The sequence below is a fragment of the Stegodyphus dumicola genome, chromosome X2 (genome assembly GCF_044657685.1).
Source record: "Stegodyphus dumicola isolate Sdum_Otavi_A_Nest chromosome X2, ASM4465768v1".
Taxonomy (NCBI): Eukaryota; Metazoa; Arthropoda; class Arachnida; order Araneae; family Eresidae; genus Stegodyphus; species Stegodyphus dumicola.
Genome location: NC_140781.1, coordinates 27793044 through 27820165, shown reverse-complemented (window position 1 = coordinate 27820165; position 27122 = coordinate 27793044). Strand labels below are relative to the sequence as shown.

The window sequence follows — 27122 nt, the reverse complement described above, 5'->3', positions numbered from 1 at the left end:
AATATAGCATTTCTCTTTGTACACGCTTACTTCCTGCATCAAAATTATTTATCTTCCAAGTCGTATAACTTGAGCTCAAGAAAAATCGATTTAAAAAATCCACCCATATTGTGCTTCTGGAAAAATGCTTTTTCTAGTTATTTTTTAGCTTAATTCTTCTTTCAGGCCTGTATTAAAAATATATTTCTTTACTTGAGATTAGTCAATTTAGTTTTAAAATATAATACTAAAAGCAAGTTTTTTAACCAGCAAATTAACTTCTGATATTTCAACAGAGATTTAATCCATCGGGTTGTACATAATACTACACAGCCGGGTAAGTTTTTTGTCAACTTAAAAAAGATTAAAATAAAGAATGGATTTAGTTTTAAAAACTGTATTTTCCTGAAATTAATATATTTTTCTTCCCCCCCAAAAAAACATCTTGAGCTTAAATATAACTTTAATTAAGGCTTCATTTAGTTTCTTCGAATTGCGCGTAAGATATAATTATGTTAGTTACATTCTGTGATAGATCTATACATAGTATTATGTAATGTTTATAATTAGACATTTTATTAAACTGCATAAGAAGTGTTAAGCTTGCGCTCAGGTTTTCGCATACTTGGACAATCGTTGCATTGTATATTATATATTTTATACTGAAATGTATCCTTATGTTATGTTCATGCTATTTGTTCTGTTTTCTGCAGCTGATTTATAGAGTTGTCGACTATCAATTACGTGCCTTACGTATTAAGGATGTGTATGTTTCATAATACCTGCAACATACTAAATTTTATACTTGTTAATATTTGTAATTTATTAATTTTTATATTTGTCAACACCCATAATTATTCGAAAAGTTGCCCTAAAATGTTGATTTTAGATTTTTACTTCCAACTGGAAAGTAATGTAGCAAAATTTTATGAAAACGTTTTAAATACTCTGAAATAGAGAATTCAGTAATTCAGCAAAAAGGATTTTTTGGGGTGATTATTTGTAGTAATATTTCTAAATAGTAAAATATTCTTTTTGCTTTAATGAGTTAAAAGAGAAAATGTTTTACTACTACACGTCAAATTTATTGATATATTCAAAATAACATTTAGAAAGTTTTGCCATTTGTCCTCGCCAGTTTGGGTTAAATTCCGTTGCTTTTGAAAGCAGATTTAGGGAGCAGATACAAAATGAAAACTACTTAACTCAACGATAATAAGCAAAATATTTTCATTTTGATAAAAATTTAGAAAACATTTCGTAATATTTTATTTTAATTAGCTGTTAAGCGTTTACTTTACACCTTTTCTTTATGTCTCTTTTCTTCCCGCACTCACCAAATCCTTATGAAGAAGAATAAAGAAATACTGAATGAAGGTTTTCTGTGTATGAAGAAGACTTTATTGGTCAGTATCGTAGCTTAACTTCAGAGAAAGCATTTTAACTTGAAATAAAGATATCTTGCTGTTACCATGGTCGCTGATCTTGCTTTGCATCTGAGGATGCTCTTAGAGTGTTTGCTAAAGTGGTCACGGGTCACTTAAACTAGTCACTTTGCTAGTCACAGGTTGGTAAGCGTGATTATAATTAGAGGAGGCTGTCCGATTCAAGTTTTATTTGTAGATTTGAATAGGAATACTGGTGTGGTTGCCAGTTGAAGTGTTATACGTTCCAGCCAGTAGCTGAAATTTAAGAAGACTTAGATTTATTAATAATACTTTAATTTAAACTTACAAGTATGGAAGAAATTAATTTATTAAAATTAAGTTAATATTTTACATTATTATGCGTTTATTGATTTCCCAGTCAGTTCAGGCTACGGATGATAACTCACTCTAAGCTAATGTAAGACAGCTAAGTTAACCTTTGAGGAGGAGCTGGTACAAATACTTAGCTGAATTAGCCCGTCGAGCATTAGAACTCAAAATAAATAAATAATAATAATAATAAAATAATAATAATCGGATAAATTTAATAGCTAAATTATGCTTTGCTTCCCTAATCAGATAACCATTTTGTATTCAACTAAAATAAATCAAATTTAATTAATTTTGATAGACATTTAAATTGAATATATAATCTTATATTTATTTCCATTGCACTAAAATGTAATGATAAAATTATATGCCTATTTTTATAAAAAAAATGCATATTTCATTTTTATTCACCTAAAACTTCATCATTATGCTTGACTAATACACAAATTAAATGAATAAATGAATAGTATAATACATATTATTGAATTTTACGTTTAGTGTTTGATATAAATATATAATTTTAATTAAATAAATAAAAATTAAGCAACAAGATTGGTTTTGTTTTTCCTAGAAAGAAAAACATTATTTGTCCTAGGGGGAAAAACATTGATCCGGATAACTAGAGTTCTCTTGTACTTGAACGAATTATTGATTTTTAAAGTTAAATGAATCGTAGATGTTAAGAACAATTTATATAACTTGAAGTAAACTATAAGTGTCAAGCTCGTTGACAAAAGCAGTTCAAGATTAATGTATTGAATAATGTATTTTAACTTGATTACAAAATAATTATAGAGTGAACGGCTTTTGGATCGTAACATACAGAAGTTTTGTTTCTTTTATTATTATAATGGAGAAGTTTGAGCCATTAAAGAAATTTATTTTACAACATTTATGTTCTTTATTATTGTAATATCTTCTTCTAAGAGATTTAACTCAACAACCTGTATTGCTGTTGCCTTATTAACAGATTATGACAGGTGATGCAAAATCGCGGAAATGTTTGGCCCTCAAATTTGCAATAACTTCACGTCTTTATAAGCAGAATGAAAATATTTATTTTCTGCGAATAAAGTATCCTGACATTAACAGTTGTATTCGTGTTACGTCACCCTGGGAAGAAAAAGGTAGATTTTTCAATAAAGGTTTTATCAGAGAAATTTCAAATTATTCCAACAAACATTCGTATAGTATAAATAATAAGTTTCACTTCAAAAGCAAACACTATGCATTTTTAATAAACGTTTTAATCACTCTTGCCCATCTTTATATTTTCATGTGAAATCTAACTGTAACAACAAACAGTATTTTTAAAATATGATAAAAGAGAATATTTTTCACTACGCTTTTAATTTCAGAGATTTTTTATAACGTATTCTTGTCTCTTTGTGAAGAAAGCTGAAGATTCTGACATGTTGTGCTGGTTTCCACGCAGTCGTTCATTTCAGAAAAAACAGTTAAAGATCCACTCTTCTAAGAGGGAAATTGTTCAGGATTAGAATTTTTCTCGAATAGAAGATGTAAAGGAAAGATAAAAATGAAGAAATGCTGCGATTTCGAGAAACAGCGGAGGAATAATTTTATTTTAAAAAATTTACCAAATTATTTTTAATTTTCAAATTCTTTGATTTTCTTACCTCTAAATGAAATATTTAGAGTTACAGACCTTGTTTACAGAACTGCAGAATGACTTCGATGAAACAAAAAATAACGAAAAATCCAAAAGCGTTCCAAAACATTTATTAGGCAACAATTCATCATTTTAACTCGATATTATAATTTAATGTAGTTAAATACGTATGTACGAAAGTAGAAAATGAGCAAATATCCAAAATGTTTGGATCTGAGAGTTTTGCACCAGGAACATGTAAGGAAAAACAATTTATCTCGTTCAAAGTAACCTAGATCGCTCTCGAATACTAGTTAGAGTTCTAGCTGATTCTAGTATGGTGATGTCACGACAGATTGCTTATCGCAGTATTGTATTTATTATGGGAATTTGTGAAATTTAAAGAAGCTTCTATGATTTTTATTCATTTGTATTTTTAATATTTAAAAATGTGTTGTGAACTACCAGAATTGCCTTTGCGACCTACTGATAGCTCGCGATCGACAGTTTGGCGACCGCAGGTCTATAGACATAATTATCATATTCAGTATTTAAGAAATTAGTATGTTTGCTTGAAACCATAATTGTCTGAACAGCCTTTATGTTTACTTGATGTGGAATACATTTACCTTAATTATCTCCGTACTTCCGTGTTATCACAACCACATTAATAGGCATCGCCATATTTTCAGCAACTATGCGCGTAACAATTCTTTAGTTAACCAAGCCCAGGACACAGTTTTAACAATAAACGCCTCCGTTTATTTTGTATGCAATCATTTTGCTCTATTTCATGTTCCAACTTTTTTTAAGGACAAATTGTGATATTTTTTAAATTTGAAACTGGATTTTAAAATATGTGCTTGTGGGATTTGCCAATACTGTAAGAAATTGCATAAATAGTTCGAAATGTGTAAACCTCTTTGAAAGACAGTCTTCATTCCTTTAAACGATTCCACTTGTAGTAAGATGCTCGAATTCCAGCCTAAATTTAGCAAATTTGCAATTTCCTTTCACGGAAACAAATCTTTGAAGGAAGTAAGGTTATTCAAATGTGATAGAAAGGGATGTCATCAATCCTGAATGATAGTAACGGCTATTTGTAGCCTAAAAAGAATCGTAATGGCCAGCCTTTATCCTGTAAAAATCTTCTTTTAGCTTTTTATAGTTCCAACTCAAGCAAAAATCGCTTACTTCGACATTTGCTTTTCCGGTTTCATGTAAAGAAATCATATGCGAAGATTATAGGAATGCTGAGTATATTTAGAATTGGTTTTAGGCTGGAGTCCGCAGTACAATGCGAACGGCGGTTGTTAGAATCATTTAATTTCTTTTGACAACCGCATTTCATATTTTAGGCGATGGAATCACAATAACGGGTAATTTTGCAATCCTGATAGCAAAAGATAAATATATGGTGTCAAAATAAAAATCTGGATGAAATGCGATTGCGAGAAAATTTATTTCAGTTAATAACTCCCAGGCACTGGTTACTGAGACGTTACATATTCGAAATTACCATTGAAGAGGAAAACATTATTCTTAAGTTTATTCATGGTATCTAAAATTAATTAATTAATTAAAATATTTAACGTATTTCTGCTGGAAAGACTAACTTTATTTGTAATGTTTTTCTGTTTTAAGAAAGAAATTCTGTCAATAAAAAATTCGAAAAATATTTCTTAGTTCACTAATGACGAAGAAAAATCAATTAGTGATTACAGAAATTTAATGCCATTTCATATACATTGAAGTGTTTCGAAAGTTAGAAATAAGATTCTAATTTCCTTGCGTATTTTAGTATTGAAAGAACTCTGCATTAGTTTTTTTTTTTTTTTTTGCAGTTGTTGTTAAATATTTCTAACCGAGTTTCAACAGCAACAGGAAATAACATTTATAAACATAATTAAAATAAATAAATCTAAAATTCCTGTTATAATTAGAAGCTAAAATTGGTACGCTTTATCAGCTCAAGACTCGAATAATCATAGGGGCAGTTCTTGTGTTGCTTAACAGAAAAGAGAATCAATGTTAAGAAACAATAATTCTATAATAGACATTAAGTATTAATGCCAATTATAGAAGGCCGTATTCTAAAGCAACCTTTGTTAAGGGGACGTGGTACCCCGAAATCAATGAAATTACCGATTTTTCAATTTTTAGCTGTAAAAGTACCTTAATATACTTACTACACTAAAGAGAAATTTTGAAATGATCTGACGATAATAAATGCTATGAAAAGGTTATTAAAAATTTTGACACCCCTTTAAATGCGACACCCCCTCAGTGTTTAATTTTTTTTACTTCTTAATTTTTTCAGTAACTTACTAAAAATCAGCGTAAATGAAAAGGAGTGTAATTAAATATGACTCCAACAATCAAAAAACTATATTTATGTGTATAAACTGATTTATTGAAATACAAATTGGAGTTGGAAATTTTTTTTTCACCTTTAAACTGGCAAATTTATACATTTATTGATCTCAGCAAATACTTTTATGTGTATTATCAGTCAGCTCTGCTATACTTATTCAAAAATTGAAATTATTTGAGATTAGTTACGAACAGAAAGAGGTTGTATAATGAAAGTGATCAAGTTTCTCACTGTAGCATTATTAAAATAGTGCAGGAACAAACATTAAACTCTTTAATTAATTAAAATGCACATAAATTAATTAAAAACATAATTTATATGTGAGAACAAATGGCTAAAATAAGAGAAGAAATCACATAAGCTGCTCAGTGGTTTTAAATCAAATGTTTTATGTCTGTTAAAAATTCCAATTTTGCTTTTTAAAAAATGAATAAAACGACAAATTAATAATATTCAATATTAATATTGATTATAAGCGTTTTAGAAAATATACTATTATAATTAATTCATGCATTAAAATTGTTTTGAGCGTGTTTTAAAAAAACAAAAACATGTAAAGAAAAATTCTACTTGCATTTTATGATTTTTTTTTGCAATATTTCTAGCCAGATAAAGTTTTAAACAAAAGCTTGTAATTTATGTTCATGTTAATAAATTGAGCAGTACTAAGTTTTATTTTATACATAGATATGTATTGAAATTCAGTAATAAAATGTTTAAGAAATTTGAAATGATTTAATGATCATTTAGACAGTTTACATTATTAAACTGGGCCCACCAGCGGCCGAGCGGTAAAGTCGCTGAACACTGGTAATTCGGTCCGAGGTTCGAATCCCGCGAACGGGCCGGCTGCATGGGCGTCTTCGTGGTTTTCCCCATGTGTAACGTGTATACGAGCCAGTTTCCCCTAGAAAGTCCTCCACGAAAGGCATCCCTCCCTTTAGGCAGATAGCCCTCGAGGCTTTGCCATAATAACACACACATTATTAAACTGCGTTTTCGCAGTTTGCAATTCTTCAATATATCCTTTCACTTAAAGTCCTAAAATTTGTACAGATATGGACCAAATTATTTAATAATTTTACTGCTTATTTAAAATTATATACTTAATAGAATCAAGAATGGGTTTTGAAAAATTATTGGAAGTGAAAATGTTATTAAAATCATATTTTTTAAAGTTTTATATAAAAATATGCTTTTTATTTTTTTCTCAGAAACTAATTCATTAACTGCAAAATCGATCCGTAAAGTTATTAAGAACACTATTATAAATACAGTAAAAACAATTGAAGCAAAAATATTGAAAATTGTGTAAGAAGAAAGAATTTTTAATTGTTGAATATTTTAAACAATCATTACTAGCAAAATTTTTTTTCAAGCTTAAAATCATTTTGTCTCATAAAACCATTTAATATTTTTCATAAAAAGTAGATGAAAGTTCTTAAATAAAAAAAATCATTCAAAAGGTATCAAGTCCACTTAAGTAGATTGACCTCGCGTGCATGTAGCAATCAATTACAACTAAGTACTAACTTATTAAATCTTTCTAGACAACCATGTTAAAGACACTATTAATTTCTTAAAATATTTCTTGGCAAACTAAAATTTATGGGAAAAGAAAATAGTATCCAATCTGGCTGAGTAAAATTTAGTACGAAAGTTTCATCAAGTTTTCGTAATGAAAGCAAACGCGTGAATTACGCAAAAAGAATTTTAATGTAACATTCGCCGTAACATGAATCCAAGGGAATGAGTGATTGCCTTTGTCTCGCAACTAGAAGATTATGTGGCATCTGGTTGCATCTCTGACAAGCTGTTCATCACGAGGTCAGATTTCAGGAATCGCTTTTAAAGTTTACTCCCAACAATAAACGAATGGCTTACTTGGGACAGGTATATGGTTTTTTTGCTTAGATTAATAGCTTCGATTCGAGTGTCAGTGGCTGTAAATTAGCGTGCGGCGTTTCAGCAGAGAGCTTTAACTAGAAATTGCGGTAAAAATGTTAAGGATTTTGAAAGAAGGCTCTTTGTCAGCCTTACATTGTATGGCAGAAATGGCTTCTCAGTAATTATTATATGTATGTCTTATAATGGATTACTGAACATTCAGTCATGCAGTTTTTATGCATTAAAATGTCACTTAGGAATAAAATAAAATACATGCATTAAATTATAGAAATGAATTAAGAACAGAACTGTAAGAGTCTTACGGAAATATCTGCAATGAGTAAATCTAAAAATTATGACTCTACACAATGACTTTAATGAAAATACGCTGAAGAATTCTAAAACTTATCTGCTACTTTTTATAATGAAATGAAAGGAAGTTATCAGAATTGTTAATGATTCAATTTTATAGAAACATTCAAAAAATCTTAGAATGATTATAAATAGTGAACTATGAATACTTCTAAATGAAGAACAAAATTTTGAATTTCAATGGTTCTATTGATAAGACGATAATTGAAATATATTTCCCATCAGCCCGTTATGGGAATGAAAATTTATTAGTTTGAAATGAAAGATGATATGAATTCCCACGCACATTTTATATAAAAGATACAATGTATTTCCTTGCAGACTTCATTCATCTTATATGATTTTAAATACCACTTTTCATAATAATTTATCCAATGGAATTCCAGAAATCACATTGGAAAGGTTTCCTTCAACTATGTTAAACTATTCTTTGATATTTAAGTGGTTAAAATCAGTTTAGCATTGAGAGCATTAACCAGCTACATTGACCCATTGCTTTATTAATATTCATCGGCAAACTAAATTGAAGATTTTTGTGTCAAATTATGTTATTAAAAGAAGTAGCTTCTCTTATATTTGGTTTTAGGGACATAATTTGTGCTCCCATTATGATTATTTCATGCCAAAGCATGCAAATATCGATAGAAACATATTATATTAATAAAAATGCAGTCCGATTATCCAGTCTTCCGTTACTTTGTATTCTTTTTCATCTGGCATATCATGAGAAGTTTACGAATATCGTAATGAGTTTTATTGCTAAAAATATTTTTTTACTTACTGTAAGAATACTTTCTGCTAAAACAAAATTCTGCAGTAATATATCTTACTGTGTAAAGTTTGCCAGCAGCATTTTCGGTTACTAAAAAAGATATCATTACACAGAGAACTTGAGAATCAAAAGATATTTTAAGACGCTTGCATGGTAAATAGCAATTAAATAGTAGCTCAACATATTTTCTAAAACAAAAGCTTCAATTTTTCAATTGCTCTCTGAACAGGCTACCATTTACACCAGCCCATATTTATGGAGAAAGGCGATAAACACTTCTTACCCAAAAATATTAAACATTCTCTGTTCAATACATATGAATTAAATAGCAGAAACATACATAGAATACATATAAATAATAATACAGAACACATATAAATTCAATCGCAATTACTATTTGCGACTGAAGTTCCTTACCAAAGCTAAAAATTAGGTCTTTGCCAATGACTAGTTAGAAAAAGTAAAATAATACCTTTGCGTTTAATTACTACAGCCATATATCTTATCTCTTTAGTTGGCCAAGAAAAAACTCCAAAATGAAAATTTATGAAACTGGGACAATTTAGGAAGTTAAATATTTATACTACTGTTACGTGCGTATGGTTTTGTAATAGATTGAATGCACGTAGAACCGATTGTAGCTGGATGAAATTTATTTTACAAAAAAGAACACTTAACAGTTCTTAAACTTTCAACCGAAGTACTCCTACAGCTCTTCTAAGCATCACAAAGTACAATCAGTTAAATACAACGCAATGCAAAACGCATCTAAAGAGCGAAGCTCACACGGAGATATCTCACTATTCAGAACTCACGCTGAATTACACAACTACTCCAAAACTGATGCCGTCCCCGATCTTATATAGTTTCTTCCGGCCGCCGCGAAATCTCTAGCACTTTCCACTTCTCGAAACTACTGGAAGGCATATGAGGGGCGGATACGGTTGCAGTTACATATATAGGATATTACATTACATAGGATCAATTGCATTTATTCAGTTACAATAACCATTACAGTTATACAGAGACCCGATCTAAATGTCGCCGAATCGTCGTCAAGTTTGGTGACTTCTGGTGATTTTTCGTCAAATTTTAGCCAAATATTAGTCGCCAAAACCGTCGCCGTTTGGCAATAGCTCGCCAATTTAGCGAGATAGCTATTTGCTCAATGTTAAATAGACTTACTCCTGTATACTTACTTTTCAGGCAAAGATTCGCTTCTGTAGATTTTCATGTTGCATTCATTATCCAAAAAATACTACAATCTGACATAGAATTTCACTACAGTTATTTACATATGTACAAAGTTGGTATCAATATCAATATAAATTCAACGAATTAATTAATGGATTAATACCCACAGAACTTTCTTTAAATAAGGCACAACGAGATGCACAAATTCAATAAACAGTGCTACAACTACAACTAGTGATCTTGGTAAAGTTTCATCTTGGGATATGAAATTACATTAAATTTAAAAACGGTAAAAAGCAAGTTAAAAATTTATGATATGTATCTAAATTGCTGTAATTTTAACTATTTAATTGTAGATTTATAACCACAGAAATTTCTCTAAATGAGGCACTGAGAAATGGAGAATGTCATTACAAATGCTACGGTTACAGACAGTATAATATTTCACTAAGAGCCAAATGATTTATTGCTTTAAAACATGTCGTGAAGATCCAGCATGGCTATATTTCTTTCATGCATTTAAAGCAATGGTTTATTCTTGTGCGCTGGAGCAAATTAATAGGATGAAAGTGTAATGCAATTAATTATACATGCAAGAAGAGCCTTTCTCATATAAACAATTTCTTCGTATATTAATAGATCAGTTAGCTGGTTGCAAACCTAAGCCCATTTGATAGAGTTGATCTAAGATGCTCGGATCTATTTAACTCCTCGCATAGTACCCATCACATCAATCCTAAAAATATTTTCAGCATGTGGAGATACAACTAATGTGGAATTCTGAGGTTTAACGTTACGTTAAGCTAAATATCCTTCGGATAGGAAAGTACTTTTAAATTTCTTTTCCATATATCTTTCTTCGTGCATTGACAAAATGAAAATGGAACTCGGATTTACAAATGGGCAGATTGGGAAATTTACTGTGTTATAATCTTTCATATGTCATTAATTTATCTGATTTATGGTATTTATAAATATAACAAGTTGTAAGGATTGTATTAACAGCCGGTCATAACTTTCAGAGGGCTCAGAGGCTTACCTCTTAACACCAGAAATCTTTTTCTGAATGCTATTTTATTTTTAGTTGCGCACAAATTCAAAAATTTCATTCTTCAATTTGTATACGGCCTCGGAATACGATTACCGAGTTGTGTGCTATGTAATCGTTTGTATTATGGGGCATGAGCACCGCATAGTATGCATATAGATTTTTGTATGCATCATAATCAATGTAATGTGTAGTATATTTAGTGCATTTTTTTAAACTTATGTAGGTATCTTTGTGCTTCATAATTGTATGGATTAGGCAGTATGTGCGTTCCGTAATTGCGCATTCAGCTTTCCTTTTTAATGTACATTGTAATTTAACATTGTATCTATGAGCTGTGTATTTTACTTAGTTAAATGCCATTTTTAGTGTATTTCATAGAGGTAATTAAGCACTTAAATAATAATTGTATTTATCACGCATGTAGAGCTTGGAATGCAATTCTTACTAACATCATAACTCAGTATTATTTATGCGTAGCGTATTATGCTTAGTTCAAGGTCTCGGTTAGCGTATTTCATATACGTAAAAGTATTTTATATACGTATGAAACATATAATGCGGGAATTCAGTGGTATGCATATAAATTCTCATATGCTGCTTCTTTTGCATATGTATACACACGTACACATTAAATTTACGTACAAAAACACACTGACCCCCCATATATCTATATTTCTAGTTCCCTTCTTCCTTCTCTCATTTTTGTTTAGATTATCCTTTTGTATTTTTTTTTACTTAAACATTTTAATGATTACTTTACGACTGCATCGTATTAGGTTTTGCAACTTTCAGAATTTTCATTGCCGGTTTGCATAATTTTTTTATTTTATTAACTTTCTTGCATTTATATAAATATATGGTACCTGTATCTGTATCTATCTATCTATTCTTCTCTGTGTATATTTATAGTAATAATATGTACTGAAGAGTATTGCGTATATGTTACTACTTATATCTTATAAATTGCTCTATTCTTAACAGAAATATTACCTTTAGGCATTTTGATACTTGAAAGAATTTCGCTAAGCTAAGCACGCTTCGATGGTTAAGGTACGTTTAATCACCTGGTCAATATCTAGGTCTGCAGCTGACATTTAATACGACCTTTATCCAATCTGGGGCACAATATTTGAGAGCTGCCGGTAGGAGCTGCGAGACATGCAGAGATACTGAATCTTGCCTGAGGGTTCAGCTCGGAGTTTCAAAGTGCTAACTGTGGATAAATTCCTTCAAAACATTTTAGCTGCCTAATTTTAATACTTGTAATTCCTTCTGATTCATAGAATATGATATTCGGTTTAATGATATGAAATTCTATTATACTTGTACCGGATACTACTCTATCTCTAAATGTTAACAATAACAACATAAAAACTGAGGCTTGAGGGATCGATGTTATTATAGGTTTTGTACCAAGAATTGTTTACTCAGTCAAACACGGCCAAAGCACACATGAACTACTTACCTAAATAGGAAAGCTTCCTTGTTAGAGCGTTTTAAGGAAAACTATGTCGCATTCAAATGACACATGTCATCACAATACCACCCGTTCAGCTACACAGTTTACCTGAATTGAAAATCAAATGGAACTACCAATGTTTAGTTACCTTATCTAATCAGCAACTGATTACTTCTTAAAGCTATGAGAGTGAATTATAGCATTTGACTAAGAAATAGGACCTTGAGTATTATTTAATTAATGCAAAAATTTAATGACCATGTTAAGAAAGCAAGAAAATGTAATGTTCACAGCAAACGTTTCTGACAATATTTTGAAGTAGTCTGCTTTAGTTTAATCTATGGTCTCGAAAGACTTATTTTCTTTTAACATTTTAGCAACTTTATGCCACACAACAGCTTTTACATTTCCTTATTGAATTTTTTGCTTTCAAAATCAAGTGCATATGCTTATTTTTCTGAACTTATTTACTGGCCTACGTTTCTTACTACTTTGTTGTTAGTATTAAAATTATTACTGTTTTTAACTTTTCAGTTTATGTAATTATGTTTTAACGTTTGTGCCGTTTTACAGGTTATTTTTTAAAATTATTTTTCATAATTTAATTTCCTCAACTCTTAATATACACCTTTACTTCTCCTCCTGGTACTTTCTGCAAACTTTTAATTTCTGTCAAATCAAACTCTTTTATGAGTTTTATACATTTTAACAATATTAAATTGAATGATAATTGCATTAACATAAATCCTTTTGTTAATTTTTAAACATTCAATGCTATATTAAATCGAATACTAATATAGTAGTAGTTTTCTATACTTTGTTTGAGACTTCATTTTTCTAAAATCACACATGTAATAAGTACTCTTTCACAGGTAAATACGTTATTTCATATTTATTTTCCTGAATTTGAAACTTTAAAATGGTGTTTTAAATTTACATTTTTAATTGTAGGGAATTTTAAATTTAACTCATATTTCAACAACATTCAACATAACACTTCATATTCTTTCGTTTTGTTAGAATACAGTTTTAGAAATTTTAAAACTTTTTGTGTTATTTTAAATTTATTTTAAATTTTTCTTTCTATAAAATATTCAAGGTAAGATGTGGCATAGTTAACAAGTATCGGAAAAGTCTGCATTGGAGGAAATTTTTGCTGTACATCTTTTAAAGGATTTAATTGTCTTCGGGAAACTAGCTTTTTACAAATGCCTTCGAGTATCTCTGGAAAACCTCCTATAGGATCGAAATTATGTTCACCTCATTAATCAATACTACAACAAAAATAAACGTTTCTACTTGTTCTTCTAACTACCTACATTTTCGGGTTATGACGTGTTTTCTATAATTAAACATCAAAACGATTTAAAATGAAACTAATTAACTCAAATGATTTATAGTCAATGAATTAAAATTTGTTAAAAAATCAGTTTTAGTAGGATTCCATTTGAAAGTTTAAACATCTTCACAATGACAAAATTTATGATTGAATTTATTTCTACAGATTACTTTTAATTTTGCCATTCAGAGTAATTTGATACTTACTATCCAAACTATTCTGATAACACTTTTCCTTAAAGTTTATACGAATCCTCAAATTTTGGGTACATTCTATGAATTCCTAGCAGAAATACGAATGATGAAATAGCAAATAAAAGAATACAGATAAAAAGATACTGACTAACTTACCTGAGTTAAAAACTTTGTAAAATTTAGTAAGCGATTAGGAGTTGATGTTGCATTAAATTTATCGTATTTGTGATGAATTTCAAATAGCATTCAAAACAACATTACTCATAATGCAACAACACATCAACACAAGATCATATAAATTCTTATTAATTTTTACATAATTTTATTGCAAGTGAAGCAAAACTATTTTAATTATTTTATAGTTTCTGATTACGGTAAAATGATGAATGTATTTATTCTCTTCAAAATCTTTAAGGAGGAAATGAAATTTGTATTATCTTTCTTGAAATTTGAGATTACTGTCTTAGAATTATCCATACTTGACAACATAGACCAAGGGTAAGAGCTGTATATGAACAGATCCTAAAAAATAATATGTCTACTTTTCAAGTTCATATCCCCCAAGTGATTATCATAGCGCTGATGAATAGCTGTTGTGTGACACAAGTGATTATCATAGCTTTGTGAAATGGTGAGACGATACAAATGACCTGCCAGTGTTTGAGCCAGTGCATATGCTGGCGGGTTTTCGGGATGTTCGGATTAAGTAAATATAACAGATTATAATGCATGGATTGCTAAGTGTAAATAATGAATTCGATCCCTTACCCCACCCTCTGAAACAGGAAATGAAATATTGTTGGTGTGAAAGATTAACATACGCAACTAATTACAAGTTTAATGCAACAGAGTGAAAAATATATTTTGTTAAAAATAATTTCGAAATCATTTGCCATAAGGTTCATACCATAAGGTTTGCCATAAAGTTATGAGTACGACTAATACTGGGATTAAGAACGTTCACCTTAAAGTAAGCGAAGAGCTTTTTATTAATCACACAATAACGCGTATATGTATGCCTCCGTAACCGCTGATTCTATGCAGCAAAGGAAATATATAAGTGATTTATAGATTACAAAATTCACGATAACTATAACTGTCCGTAACTGTTTGAAATGGAGCAGAACAAGATCTTTCAGTTCTATTGCAAGCATCAAGTGAGTCCCAAAATCCTATAAGCGTTTTTTCAGCTAACACGTTATCTTTATGTTAATTCTTACCTGCTATTGCTATTTCTTCTGTCAGCCTCCACTAGAATGGGAATTAGTCTAAGTTTAAATAGCAAGCGAATGTAATTTAGAGAGGCGGAGTTACTGCTTCAGTTATTGTAACCTATTACCAGCGGATACGAGAGATTACTGCACTCTAGTTTAATTTCATCTGTTCATTTACGAAAATTCGTGCCTTCTACGGAATTTGGACCCGTCGGCTCCAAAGATAAAACATCTGTTTCCACAAACACTCATACCGATAGGGGCGGTGTACTTAGCCTATAGTTTTCTAAAAATAATTTAAAATTACAGCTTACCGAAGAAACAGCAGCAGAAAACGAAGGTGTACGCCAGTATAAGACAGATCCGAGTATCCAGTCGGTTGAAGATGTAATCGGCAACAAACGTGTTGTTTGTGTTGTTGAAGGCTATGTTGAAGCAATGAGGGCAGTCACCGTCTTCTCCAATCCCTGATACCGATTTCTCAATTCGATAATCCTCTTCTTTGTCTGCCATCTCAAAATCTGAAATGAAAAGAAAATATCATTTATCTTGAAAACAAAAACATGTATCACAGAGTTCAATATCCTGCATATTTTTTGCACAGTAATATAAAGGGATTATTTGAGAGAGAAAAATATCTATTTCTAATATTTGAACATTTCATAATGCTCGCTCTTCGTGGAACGGTCTTTCATTCTGGGAAAAAAGAGGGCGAAGTTATTAAGCGTTCCTTTCGCAATTAATTTCGTTAACTGAATGTTTTAAATGACGATAATATGCTGAAAGTATTGAACAGACTGGGAAAAAATATCTTTTTATGTGGCTGAAATCAAATAAATTGGAGTGGGGTAATGAAATTTTTTAATTACAAGGTTTTGCTCTTATTCAATTGTGTTGTTACTAGAAGAACAATAGGGGCTCAGATTTTATGTTTTAATTAAGTGTCATTATGCAGGAGTTTCAAAATGAACGCTACAATTCAATTATGCTTGCAAAAGCATATCTCGTTGATTAAATTTCTTCGAAACCTGGGATAACAGAACTAGTTAAAATGAAAATAAGATTAGATATATCTATATTAAACATGAAAGTTAACCGTTTAAAAAGACAGGGAAGCTATTTGTTAACAAAATTTAACAAATTTATTCACGGTAATAGTAATCATATTAAAAGCTTTACGAATTTAAAAAGGGAATGCATTTGAAATAACATTCACTTAAAAAAATCAGTGCTAAATTGCAGCCACCTTCGCTATAATTGTGAATTGCCATGCATATACGTACATGTAAATTAATGCATAATAATTTTATGCAAGTTTTTCAGAAATTATACACTAACAATAGTAAGTCCAGTAAGCTAAGGATCTTCTCAGGATTAAGTACTGAAAATAAAACTATTCTGGAAATTTTAAATAATACTAAAAGCTTCACAAATTATCACTAAGCAATAAGCAATAAAAAGGAATTCAGCTTACTCCCAATAAGAGTAAATGGATGGCATAGTTTTATGTTCGTACAATTGTTTGTTTATTCATATTAAGGGGTATCAGAAACCCCTATACTGACAATGTTAAATTGGCCATTTTCGATGTACCTTTTCTCAAAATCTGCTGTAGATACAAGCTTGAATTTTTTTGTGTAATTAAAGTATACCTACCTGATTATACTGAAATGAGCTTTTGAAGCATTTTGAATTTTAGAGTAAATTAGAGAATATTTTGTTAGGCATAGTAAAATTTAGCACTTTTCTCACACAAAAATATTTAAAAAGAATTTTTTTTCTAAGTTTATTACAAAAAGCGCATTTCAGTAAATATTAGGGAACCTAATAAATAAGCCATAAAAAGTTTAGATACCTGTGAGCAGTAGTTCCTGAGAAAAAGGTACATCGAGTATAAAAAAAATCACGTTGAGAAAAGCGCGTTTTTATGTAAAAATCCTCATTGATCAAAGCAGTAGATGACAAATTAAAACTAGATTTTTTGTGCAGTTCTAATTTTCATAGAGATTAAAGAATAGTATTTTTAGAAAGATAAAAGTGTAGAGAATTTGAAAATGCAAAAATCCGAAATCACAATTTTTTGAAGATTTTGGGGTTCCAACACCCCTTAAAGGTCCATTTAATTTTCTTTTTTCCCTGATGCAATTTACTATTTCTATCAAGAAAACTAATTTGCATCGTGTTTCTAAATACTTATACAAGAACCATTCTAATTCGGTTACAGCTGAAAACATCGAGGTAAAAACATCGCAGACGAAAACGTCGCGGAGAAAACAACGCAAGGCAAAAACGGACTTTTTGCGTTGTTTGCGTGTGTGGGAGAAAAGAAAACAAAGAGAAATCGTCGCAGTTCTAAAACATTGTGGTCGAAAACAAAGCGGTTCAAAAACTTCGCAGTTTAAAAGCATCGTTGTCGAAAATATCGTGGTAAAAAATAAAGTACGTACAAACCATCGTATGACAATAACATCGCACACATGCGTTTTTCAGGTTTTAAAAGTTGTAAATGCATTTTCGCATAATGATTTGGTAGCGCAAGAAGGACTCGTATATCAAACAAAAACTTTCGCGTCCACGTAGGATGTATACTAAGTTGGACATATTTCTAAGTGGACGTATACCGAGGTACTACTCGAACACTTGAAGGAGTCGTAAGTATTTACTCGTAGTATGTACGATGTACAAACTAGTTGTTAAAGTAAAAGACGCATATATTTTTTATCCTCGCTGAAAAGATTTGCAGGAGGAAATCATACAGATATGTCGCTTTTCCTTTCAACAAAAGCATTAGTTACATTTTTATTTAATACAAAGAAGTCTTGAATGTATATGAATTTATGACAGTGTCAGCTTTATTGTTTTATCATAAGTTTTAAAATTTTTCCTTAAGTACTCAGATTTGCGTTCTAATAAATTAGAAATCGGTTATTTTCCATTAGAATAGTAAAGCCCATTCGCAATTAACATTAAGTCCAGTTTTGAATATTCACGGTATTAGTAATCATAGAAGGTTTTCACGGTATTAGTATATTCACGGTATTAGTAATTCACGGTATTAGTAATCATGGTATTAGTAATCACGGTATTAGTAATTGACTTTTTTATATAGTGTTACTATCTAAACTTTGCATCTAATTTTGCTTCATTTTATTAACGTTAAATAGAAAGAGAAGCGAAGTTTTGGAGATAAATATTAAACACATGCGAAATTTCTAAGAACAAATGCTTTTCATTTGCAGATTTTGAAACTCTAATTAAACAAACAGCAAACTTTTTTTTATGGTTTTCATATATAATACTTTTCCCACTCAAATGACAAAATTTGTGTTATTATAATTCATTAAAACATTTTGGGGGATCAGCCGGTATAGTGGTTAGTGAACCAGACTGCCGTAGGATGGGCCCGAGCTCTAATCCCGGAGAAAGAATGGTTGTAACTGTCCGTCTCTTCATATGAGACAACAGTGGCTAACGGCTATTAAATAAAGCGCCCCGCCATTAAAAAAAAACCCATCAAAAGCAGGAAAATTCCAGACTAGATTTCTCAGACTTCTCTTGAAAGCAACTGCTTCTGTGTCTGAATATCCTTCAAACAGCTGTTTCACGTACTGAATATGAGGGAAACTATATCCCTGAAAACATTTTAATGCTAAGGAAACAGAGAAATGCTGCGGCAAAGAAATAAGGAACAATATTATAACTAAGCAATAATTATAATATCATTCTCAGGAAAGTTCGAAACTACGAGTTTAAAAATGGTTTAAATAATACTTTTATCATCTCATTTTCTACGTTAGGCAAACGATTAATTTTAAAATGTAACTATGAAAATACACATACTTGGCTTTAAAATTAGTTAAGTAAGACAATCAAATGCTGCAATGCAAAGTTAAGTGAGGTACGTTTATTTGATTTTACCTTGTGTTAAAATCTCTGTGATATGAAAGAAGGCTTGAAAAGATATTGATAAAAAAATGGTTGCCAGGGAAAACATGAGAAAATATCATAGCAGAAAAGAAAGGAAGAAGAAAAAATGCAGCTATCAAATTTTGTGGTATAAATCATCTTGTAATAAAAATTAAGCGTTGATGCAAAACTTCGCAGCTTTAAAACACCATCGTACAAAATACCGTAACAAAAATACAGTGCTTTACAAAACATTGTATGAAAAAAAAAGTCACGGATAAGTATCTTGAAATTTTAAAAGTTTCAAACGCGTGTTCGCTTTTGCAATATGCAGTGATTTATTAGCTCGAGAATAAATGAGGAATATTTTTACCCATATCATATCACCTTTTTGGAATTAACTAATAGTTTTTAAGTGAAAAAATTAAGCTTTGAAAACTGGAAAATGAATAAAAATTATAGCTATGTATAACAGTTAACAAAATTTTATATTTACGTGCATAACTGTTGTGCATCATTATTTTATTAACTCATTTTGTAAAAACTACAATGCTCTAAAATCGATACTGCTTCATTTTTTTAATATCACGATATTTTCCTATTGTGGCATATTCTTGTTTCTTTATGCAGCTTCCAGCAGTGAAGTATTCTTGCTTCCTTTTGTACCTTCAGTTTGTGATGTATTCTTGCTTTCCATCTACCATGATGATGCTTATACCATGCTATTTTGTACTGTAATTTTTTCTCCTCTTGCAGTTTTCCTTTGCAGAATTTTCCCTGGGATGTTTTCGGCAATAATAGCGACATATTCTTAAATCCGAATGGATTCGGCTTTCAATTTTATCTGAGTTTTTAGCTAGTCGCACTGAACCACAATAACGTTGATAATCGAGATTCTGCACTACTTCCTAATATTCTTCTATGTTTGTTACAATTTGCTTGTTACTTAAGTTACTATAACTGCTGATAATTTGTTTCTCGATTTAATTTTATGCATATAAGTAATAGCGAACATATATTTTGGCTGGAAATATATGTGCTCTTTCTTTCTTCTACTGACTTCCTCTAGGAAAACTATTATTTATTAATTAAGCTTCAGAGTAAAGGAACAGTATATATATTCTTTAAAGAAAGAATTATCTTTTCAGCTATCTTAACATCCTTCACCCTATGAGACTAAAAACAGCTGAATTTTCTTTTTCACATTTTAGTAAATTTTATTAAAACCATGTAACTTAAACTGTTTTACACGCATTTTCATTTATTGACAAATATTAAACCATTTGATTTCTCAATTAACAAAATTTATGAAACGATTTAAAAGAAGGTACTGAAATAATCGATTCTGAAGCTTGTGAAAGGGTTTCAAGGGTAGTTAAAATTATTTGGGAAAGGAAAAGAATGAAAAGTTTTCTTTTTTCAAAAATACGAGGCTAAAAATAGAAAATTCGAGATCTGAAAAGAAAATTTACGCATCTCTAAATTCAGGAAGCCCTTCTATTTTTAGGAAAAGGGGGGAAGTATTAGGTATTTTTATGCAAACATTTTCAAGAAGAAATGCGAAATGTTGTTTAAGCAGATGATGAAAGTATTCCAAAGTAGAGTTCGCATATCTTTAGAGAAGCTAAAACGCCAGTGTGATTTTCCTTCAGCAGTATTTTCCTGAATAAAAGAACGCTGTCTGCGTAAAGCAGATTTTTACATTGCTTTAGCATATTTATTACAGATTAGCATATTTAGATTTTAGTGTACTTTAGCACATTTATTACAGATATTTTTTCCCTCAGTTTAAAATAAAATTCTTATGAGCAGCAAGTATTTCTTTTTATTACTTCAGACAAGTTTATAATAATTTAGTAAAGTTAGAAATAATAATTACATTATTACTAAAATCCTTCAAATTCCTCGTCACCATGATTTAATTTCTAAGAATGACTAAATAAATAGAAAGACATAATACTTGAGCAATTTTCTGTTAACATCTATGTTATTAATTTTGGTTTTGCTTGAATAATTTTATAGATCAAATAACATAACCATTTTTAGCATTAACAAATATGCAAAATTATTTAAACCTATTATGGCTGGAAAGTATTCCTCTGCCAAAAATCATATATTAATGCATGAATGAGCAAATTACATCGCGGAGATTTTGGATGCAATTGAACATTTCCATCACAAAGTACTTACTCTGTTTAAAACAATATTCCTGCGTCAGTTAAAAAAATCTTTTCATTAAGACGATATATACAAGTATTTTCAGTAAAGTCTTAATTAGTCACCTGAACTAGCTTGGTGCCAAAAATGAGTAAGTAACCTCCACCTGCTTTAGATCTGTTAATCATATGCGGAATCCTTATTTAAGAATCTCAGTTACTTTCGCCAGATTGAGAGGTGGGAGATATTTCCATATCATTATCAGTATTATCATTAAAACAATGCAGATATTTGTTTTTGAGTTATGTAATACACTTGGTAATTTAAATAAAGAAACCATTTAATGAACAGTACGCCTTCCAACAAGTAAAAAAAGATTACCTATAACTAAGCAATACCAAGTGACTGATTACTTGGTGAAAAGAAGTGGTAAAAAGTGAAAGATTACCTATAACTAGTCAACACCAAGTGACTGATTACTTGGTGAAATGAAGTGGTGAAAAGGGAAAGATTGCCTATAACTAGTGAACACCAAGTTTCTGACTAATTCCATAATACCGAATTCTTTACACTGAGTGTCAGAGAGCAAAATTCAATTTTAAATATACAGTTGAAGGTCTTGCTGATTTCCGAAAGCGATTTCCTATTCTAGGTACGAAATAGTATATAGTTATAATAATAATAAGTACAGAGTGTTTAACTAGGTAGTGCCGTGTAAGAGGAATGTATACATTTAAATACATTCTACAGGTTGCTTATCTAGGTGTCCTCCCAAAAGTCATTATTTTCAGCAAATTGTGCATGCTGCTTAACTAAGTTGTCCACCCAAAATCATAATTTTCAAAACTGTTCAAAATGTTTCGTAACTAGATAGTCCCCCTAAAGAATAAGCACTGTATATGTTGAAAAAAAAACTGTAATTTATGGCAAATCCACTTGCTGAGGATATAGTAACATTCATAAAAGTTCCCACTGATATTCAAACCCGAACACCCCTCGGATCTTCGTACGTTTTCCGTATAATATCCAAAATCGTTTGAATCGTTAAACATACGCACATTGGTAACAAATAAAAAATATTTCTGCGGAAAATTCCCCGTTGCATTATGATAAATATCATTATCCTACGTTTCACAAGAATCAAGATGACTTATAAGCGAAGCACCATATTTTATGCATTATGGGATTCTTGGTCCGTGACAGAATGAAACACGTTTTATAATTAATGGTAAAAGCAAACACAAGTTGTAGTAAAGCTGCGCCTTAAGAAATGACTATGCAATCCTTTTTGTACTTTTAGCTGTCATGTTTTACAGCATAGTAAATTCAATGAAAAACAGTGGCAAGGAAAAAAAATCAAAGTTACCAAAGCTTGCTAGTAAACAAAATCACATTTTGAATTTTTTAGCGTTCTGTTTAATTCTTTATAACTTTTTCATTCTTTGCATACTAAAAGAATTTTCTTCAGCTTCTTCTGTAAAATAAGCTTAAAGAGATTACGTTTTAAACAGTGTATGGACCTCATTTTTAAAATTCTTTTTGCATAAATCTCTTTTCCCTTCTACGTATAATTTGTACTTTAATTAAAAGCGCAGCAATGCTAGTAAATTACGAGGATAAAAATATAAAGGAGAACCAAGAGATTTATTTTATCTAATTATGTGCACTTGGGCTGCAAATACCTTAGATCAATATTTCTTCCAAATTTTCAGAATATACTGTTCCGTAATCCAGATTATTACTAATACCTAAATAGATGAGTTAATTTGTGATTTTAATTTAGATTTACGTCTTAGTGGTTTGTTTAAATAACATGTAAGGGGCAAGATTAACGTGGATGAATTACTAAATTAATGATTAACTAAACCGGAAATTTTCAAATCGGGATCTACACTCACACTTGAGTTTTTATGCTCGGGGTTGATGAAAGCATTAGAATGTTTTACTGCTGAGAATATTTGGATAATTAGAGTTGCTTAGCTACGGGAATAAGATTCCCTATTGATTACATATTCACATATTGCAACATTACTTCCCCACATATCTTAGTGTTATTCGGTAATTTTCTTAAGGAATTTAATTTTTGCTGTATATTTTAAATTTCAATCTAAAGTATTATATGTATATATATCTATCTATATATTATATAGATAGATATATATATATAGATTATACATCACTATAAACTATAAACGAATCACTATAAACGGGTGTATTACTTGTAAGGATTTATATTTATTTTAACTAATAATTTAAAGTTTTATTTGTAACTTTCCTATAAGCCTTCATTCCCCTAATTGCCAGTGCCAGAACAGTTGAATGTTGTAGCGCGCGTGAACGAATGCAAATTTTCTATTTTGAAGTAGTTAAAAGCCGAATTTCAGTAGGAGAAAGAGAGAGTTAGGCTCTAGCTGCCATCTCTGCCATAGGTATGTTTGCTCATTGCTGGTTCAAGTGGCTTAATTGCATTGCTTTGCTGCCACTAGCTTAGAAGGAGGCTGAAGTTCGGGATCTCGCTGAGCCCTATAGGCTAGTTTTATCACTTGTTAATATTTCAGCCTTTAGTTTCAATTATCTGACTTTCAGTTACCGCCCAAGTAGAGGCGAACTTTGTTAGCGTCGAGTTGACGCATCGTAAATTTTAAAGAGTTAATAAAAGGGTACGTGAACCCTTCTCCTGTGTAGTTTCCTGCTACTTCAGTATACAGACAGAAGTTCATTCACTGGACTCTACATACTTTTCAAATTGTTGCCATCAAATACTATCATCCCGTGTTACATTTAAAGAAAGTAAATAATAAAGAATTTGCATGAATGTATGCATATTTATCTTTTTGTGAAAAAACACTGATACCTAGATTTATCAAATTTTGAATAACGTAGTCCTCCATACGAACATGGGCACATGGAAGCCCAAATCTTGAATTTTGAATTTGTTTTATTATCTATTTGATATTTTTAAACTTTAAAGAATTTTTGATGAAGAAACTCGGCTAATTCAAAGCGAATATTGGCAACGCACTGTACGGAATAAAATATTTTTTCCTCCAGCGGGCGAGACCGTCTATTGGACATTCTAAAGATATGCTGTTTTTAAATATTGTTAGCCCAAATGCTCTCGAAACGTGAATGTATGTGTAAATGAATTAAAAAGAAACGCCCCTTTGGGCTGAATGTGAAATCTGAAAGCTTTCAGATTTTTTTTTAAATTAAGATTTTCATTTTTCTGTTATCTGTTATTTTTAGAATAGATTATAATAAATTAGTTTCATAATTTAACTCAACGATTGTTATGAGCTTATGTAATACTTTAACGTCTACAAACCGTAAAAAACGCTAAGTCGGAAAAATACAGAAAGTTCTGTCCGTTTCTATGACAACAATTTTGGACGCGTAAGCACATGTTTATTTGGCGTATGTACGGCTCTCTATTTTTATCGCTTAACGTTAGTCTTAAGTGTGAATCGATAGTGTAGCAATGGCTACTGATAAAGATCATTTACGTCACTGTATTTTATACGAATTTCAACAAGGAAGAAATGCTACAGAAGCATATAGAAATTTATTGAAAGTGTTTGGTGAAGGTACAGTTTGTGATAGAACATGCAGAAGACCGTTCGAAAAATTCGAAACAGGTGATTTCGACCTTTCTGATAAGCCACGTTCTGGGAGATCATCTTTGATCGACGACGATGTTGTTAAAATCATGTTTGAGCAAGATCCTTTTCTGACAACATCAGAGATCGCAGAAAGGCTTAATTCAGTTCAGCAAACCATTTCGAACCATATTGGGAAGATAGGATTGGTGTGGAAATATTCAAGATGAATGTCACACGAATTAAGTCAGAAGAATTTGGATGATCGAGTGGTCATATGCACATCTTTGCTTGCTCGGAACAAAATCGAACCCTTCTTGAACCGGATGATAACTGGGGATCAAAAGTGGATTACCTACGAAAACATCATAAGGAAAATGGCATATTGTGAACCCAGAAAACCTAACCCTTCCACCTCTAAACCAAATTTGACTCTGAATAAGAGAATGTTGTGTATATGTTGGGATATTCGAGGTCCAATACACTATGAGCTTTTAAAACCGAACGAAAAGCTCCATTCGGAGAAGTATTGTCGGCAACTGCATAGATAATTCAAAGACAGCAGTCCAAAAAAAGAGACCGACGATGTTCAACAGGAAGGACATCATACTGTATCATGATAATCTCAGGCCACGTGCTGCTTTGGGGACTCGTCAAAAAATTGCAGAACTAGGCTGGGAAATTATGTCACATCCACCATATTCTCCGGACTTAGCACCCTCCGACTATCACTTATTTTTGTCGTTACAAAATGTTTTGAAGGGCAAAAAGTTCAAAAATGAAGAAGATATCAAACTAGCATTTATTCAGTTTTTCGCATCAAAAGATGAAACATTTTTCAAAAATGGAATATAAAAATTGCCCTCACGCTGGAGAGAAGTCATTAATAGTAATGACAATTATATTATTTAGTAAAGTTTATTGATGGTAAGAAAAATTTGTGTTTTGTTTTATTCAAAAAACGGACAGAACTTTCCGGTAGACCTAGCAAATAAACTGTACTTACACCCGAAGCCTAACATGCTATCTGGAGTGTGTTGGACCAATGCGTACGTTGTTCTACAGTACGTCGATGACTTCGCTTTGCGTCTGTGCTGTGCGTAATCATATGCATCAAGCTAGAAGTGGTCCAGCACAATATACTAACTACTTTCGGTTTTATATATGCTCTATGGTAATTGGTTAGGTCGTCCGGCATGCAAGTGAAAGGCAAATGGTTCGAACCCCTGCCACAGCATAGTGAATTTTTCAATTTTCTTGCTTCGAAAAACCTAATTATCCACAGAACCTCTGTGGGAGCATAACAAATTTCTTTTTTATTCATGTAAATATCATGTATCCACTTATATCACGTTTGGATGATTTTGTCTGACTGGTTTTTACTTCAAAAAGGTGCATATGGAAACGTGGGAGCCATATCTTTGCAAATGAGAGTACATGTGAATTTGTTTTGAAGTAGTTTACTTCTAAAAAGAAAAACATAGTGTTTTTCATCTGTAATTTTTTGCATATAAAGCATGAAGAAAAATGATGTGTGTTTAACCAGTGCTTTCTAGCGTTATGCGTGAGAAAAGAAATGCAGTGCTTGCTTGCTAGTAAAATTCTCTTTTACTGTTTGTGATAGTTTTCCAAGTGATAGTAAATATTCTTACCTTTGCATGCACTTACTATATTTATAGCCTAAAAACTGTCAACATCTTATGACTACAATAAATTCTTATAAGATTCAAGCTATATACTAGGAAGCAATTCATGGAGCTATTCCAAATTATTGCTTTCTGGTAGGCTCTTGAATGAGTACCACGGATTTATATATAAAACTATGCAATTCTTTGACATCTCAACTATTAAGGATGTTTAATGACTCTTATTTCTAGATATAATATTTCTTTTTCTTGCTTTCAATGACTACTGATGTTTCGAAGGCTAAAAGCAAAATCTTTTAAAAGTAAGAAACCTTAGAAACCTTTCCGAAATTAGAAGCAATATTTGTTTAAGTTTTATGTGCACAAAAATCCATATTTTTCACAAACATACTGCAGTCTTTTCACGCACATACCATAGCAGTATACTGAATATTTCCTTTTGAAAACTAATAAAAGAAGGAGATAAAATTTTTAGCAGAAAAGACGTCAGATGAAAAAGAAAGTTGTGGGAAGTACCATAAAATACCATTCATCATGAAATTAGAACGAACAACTGAGGGACATAAAAAGCATAAAAAGCACATCTGTTGAGGAAAATAAAAAGCGCAGAATTAAA

The 27122-nt window shown here is 30.9% G+C and overlaps 1 protein-coding gene across 1 annotated transcript in view; it reads right to left on the bottom strand.

Annotated features, from left to right (window-relative positions):
• LOC118191506 (trissin receptor-like) overlaps positions 1-27122 on the bottom strand; it is a 568898-nt gene that overhangs the window by 91570 nt on the left and 450206 nt on the right. The window contains exon 2 of the mRNA XM_085809189.1: positions 15516-15722. Within this exon, the coding sequence (XP_085665315.1) occupies positions 15516-15714 (199 nt within the window). The 5' untranslated portion in view covers positions 15715-15722. The remainder of the gene's footprint in view (positions 1-15515; positions 15723-27122) is intronic.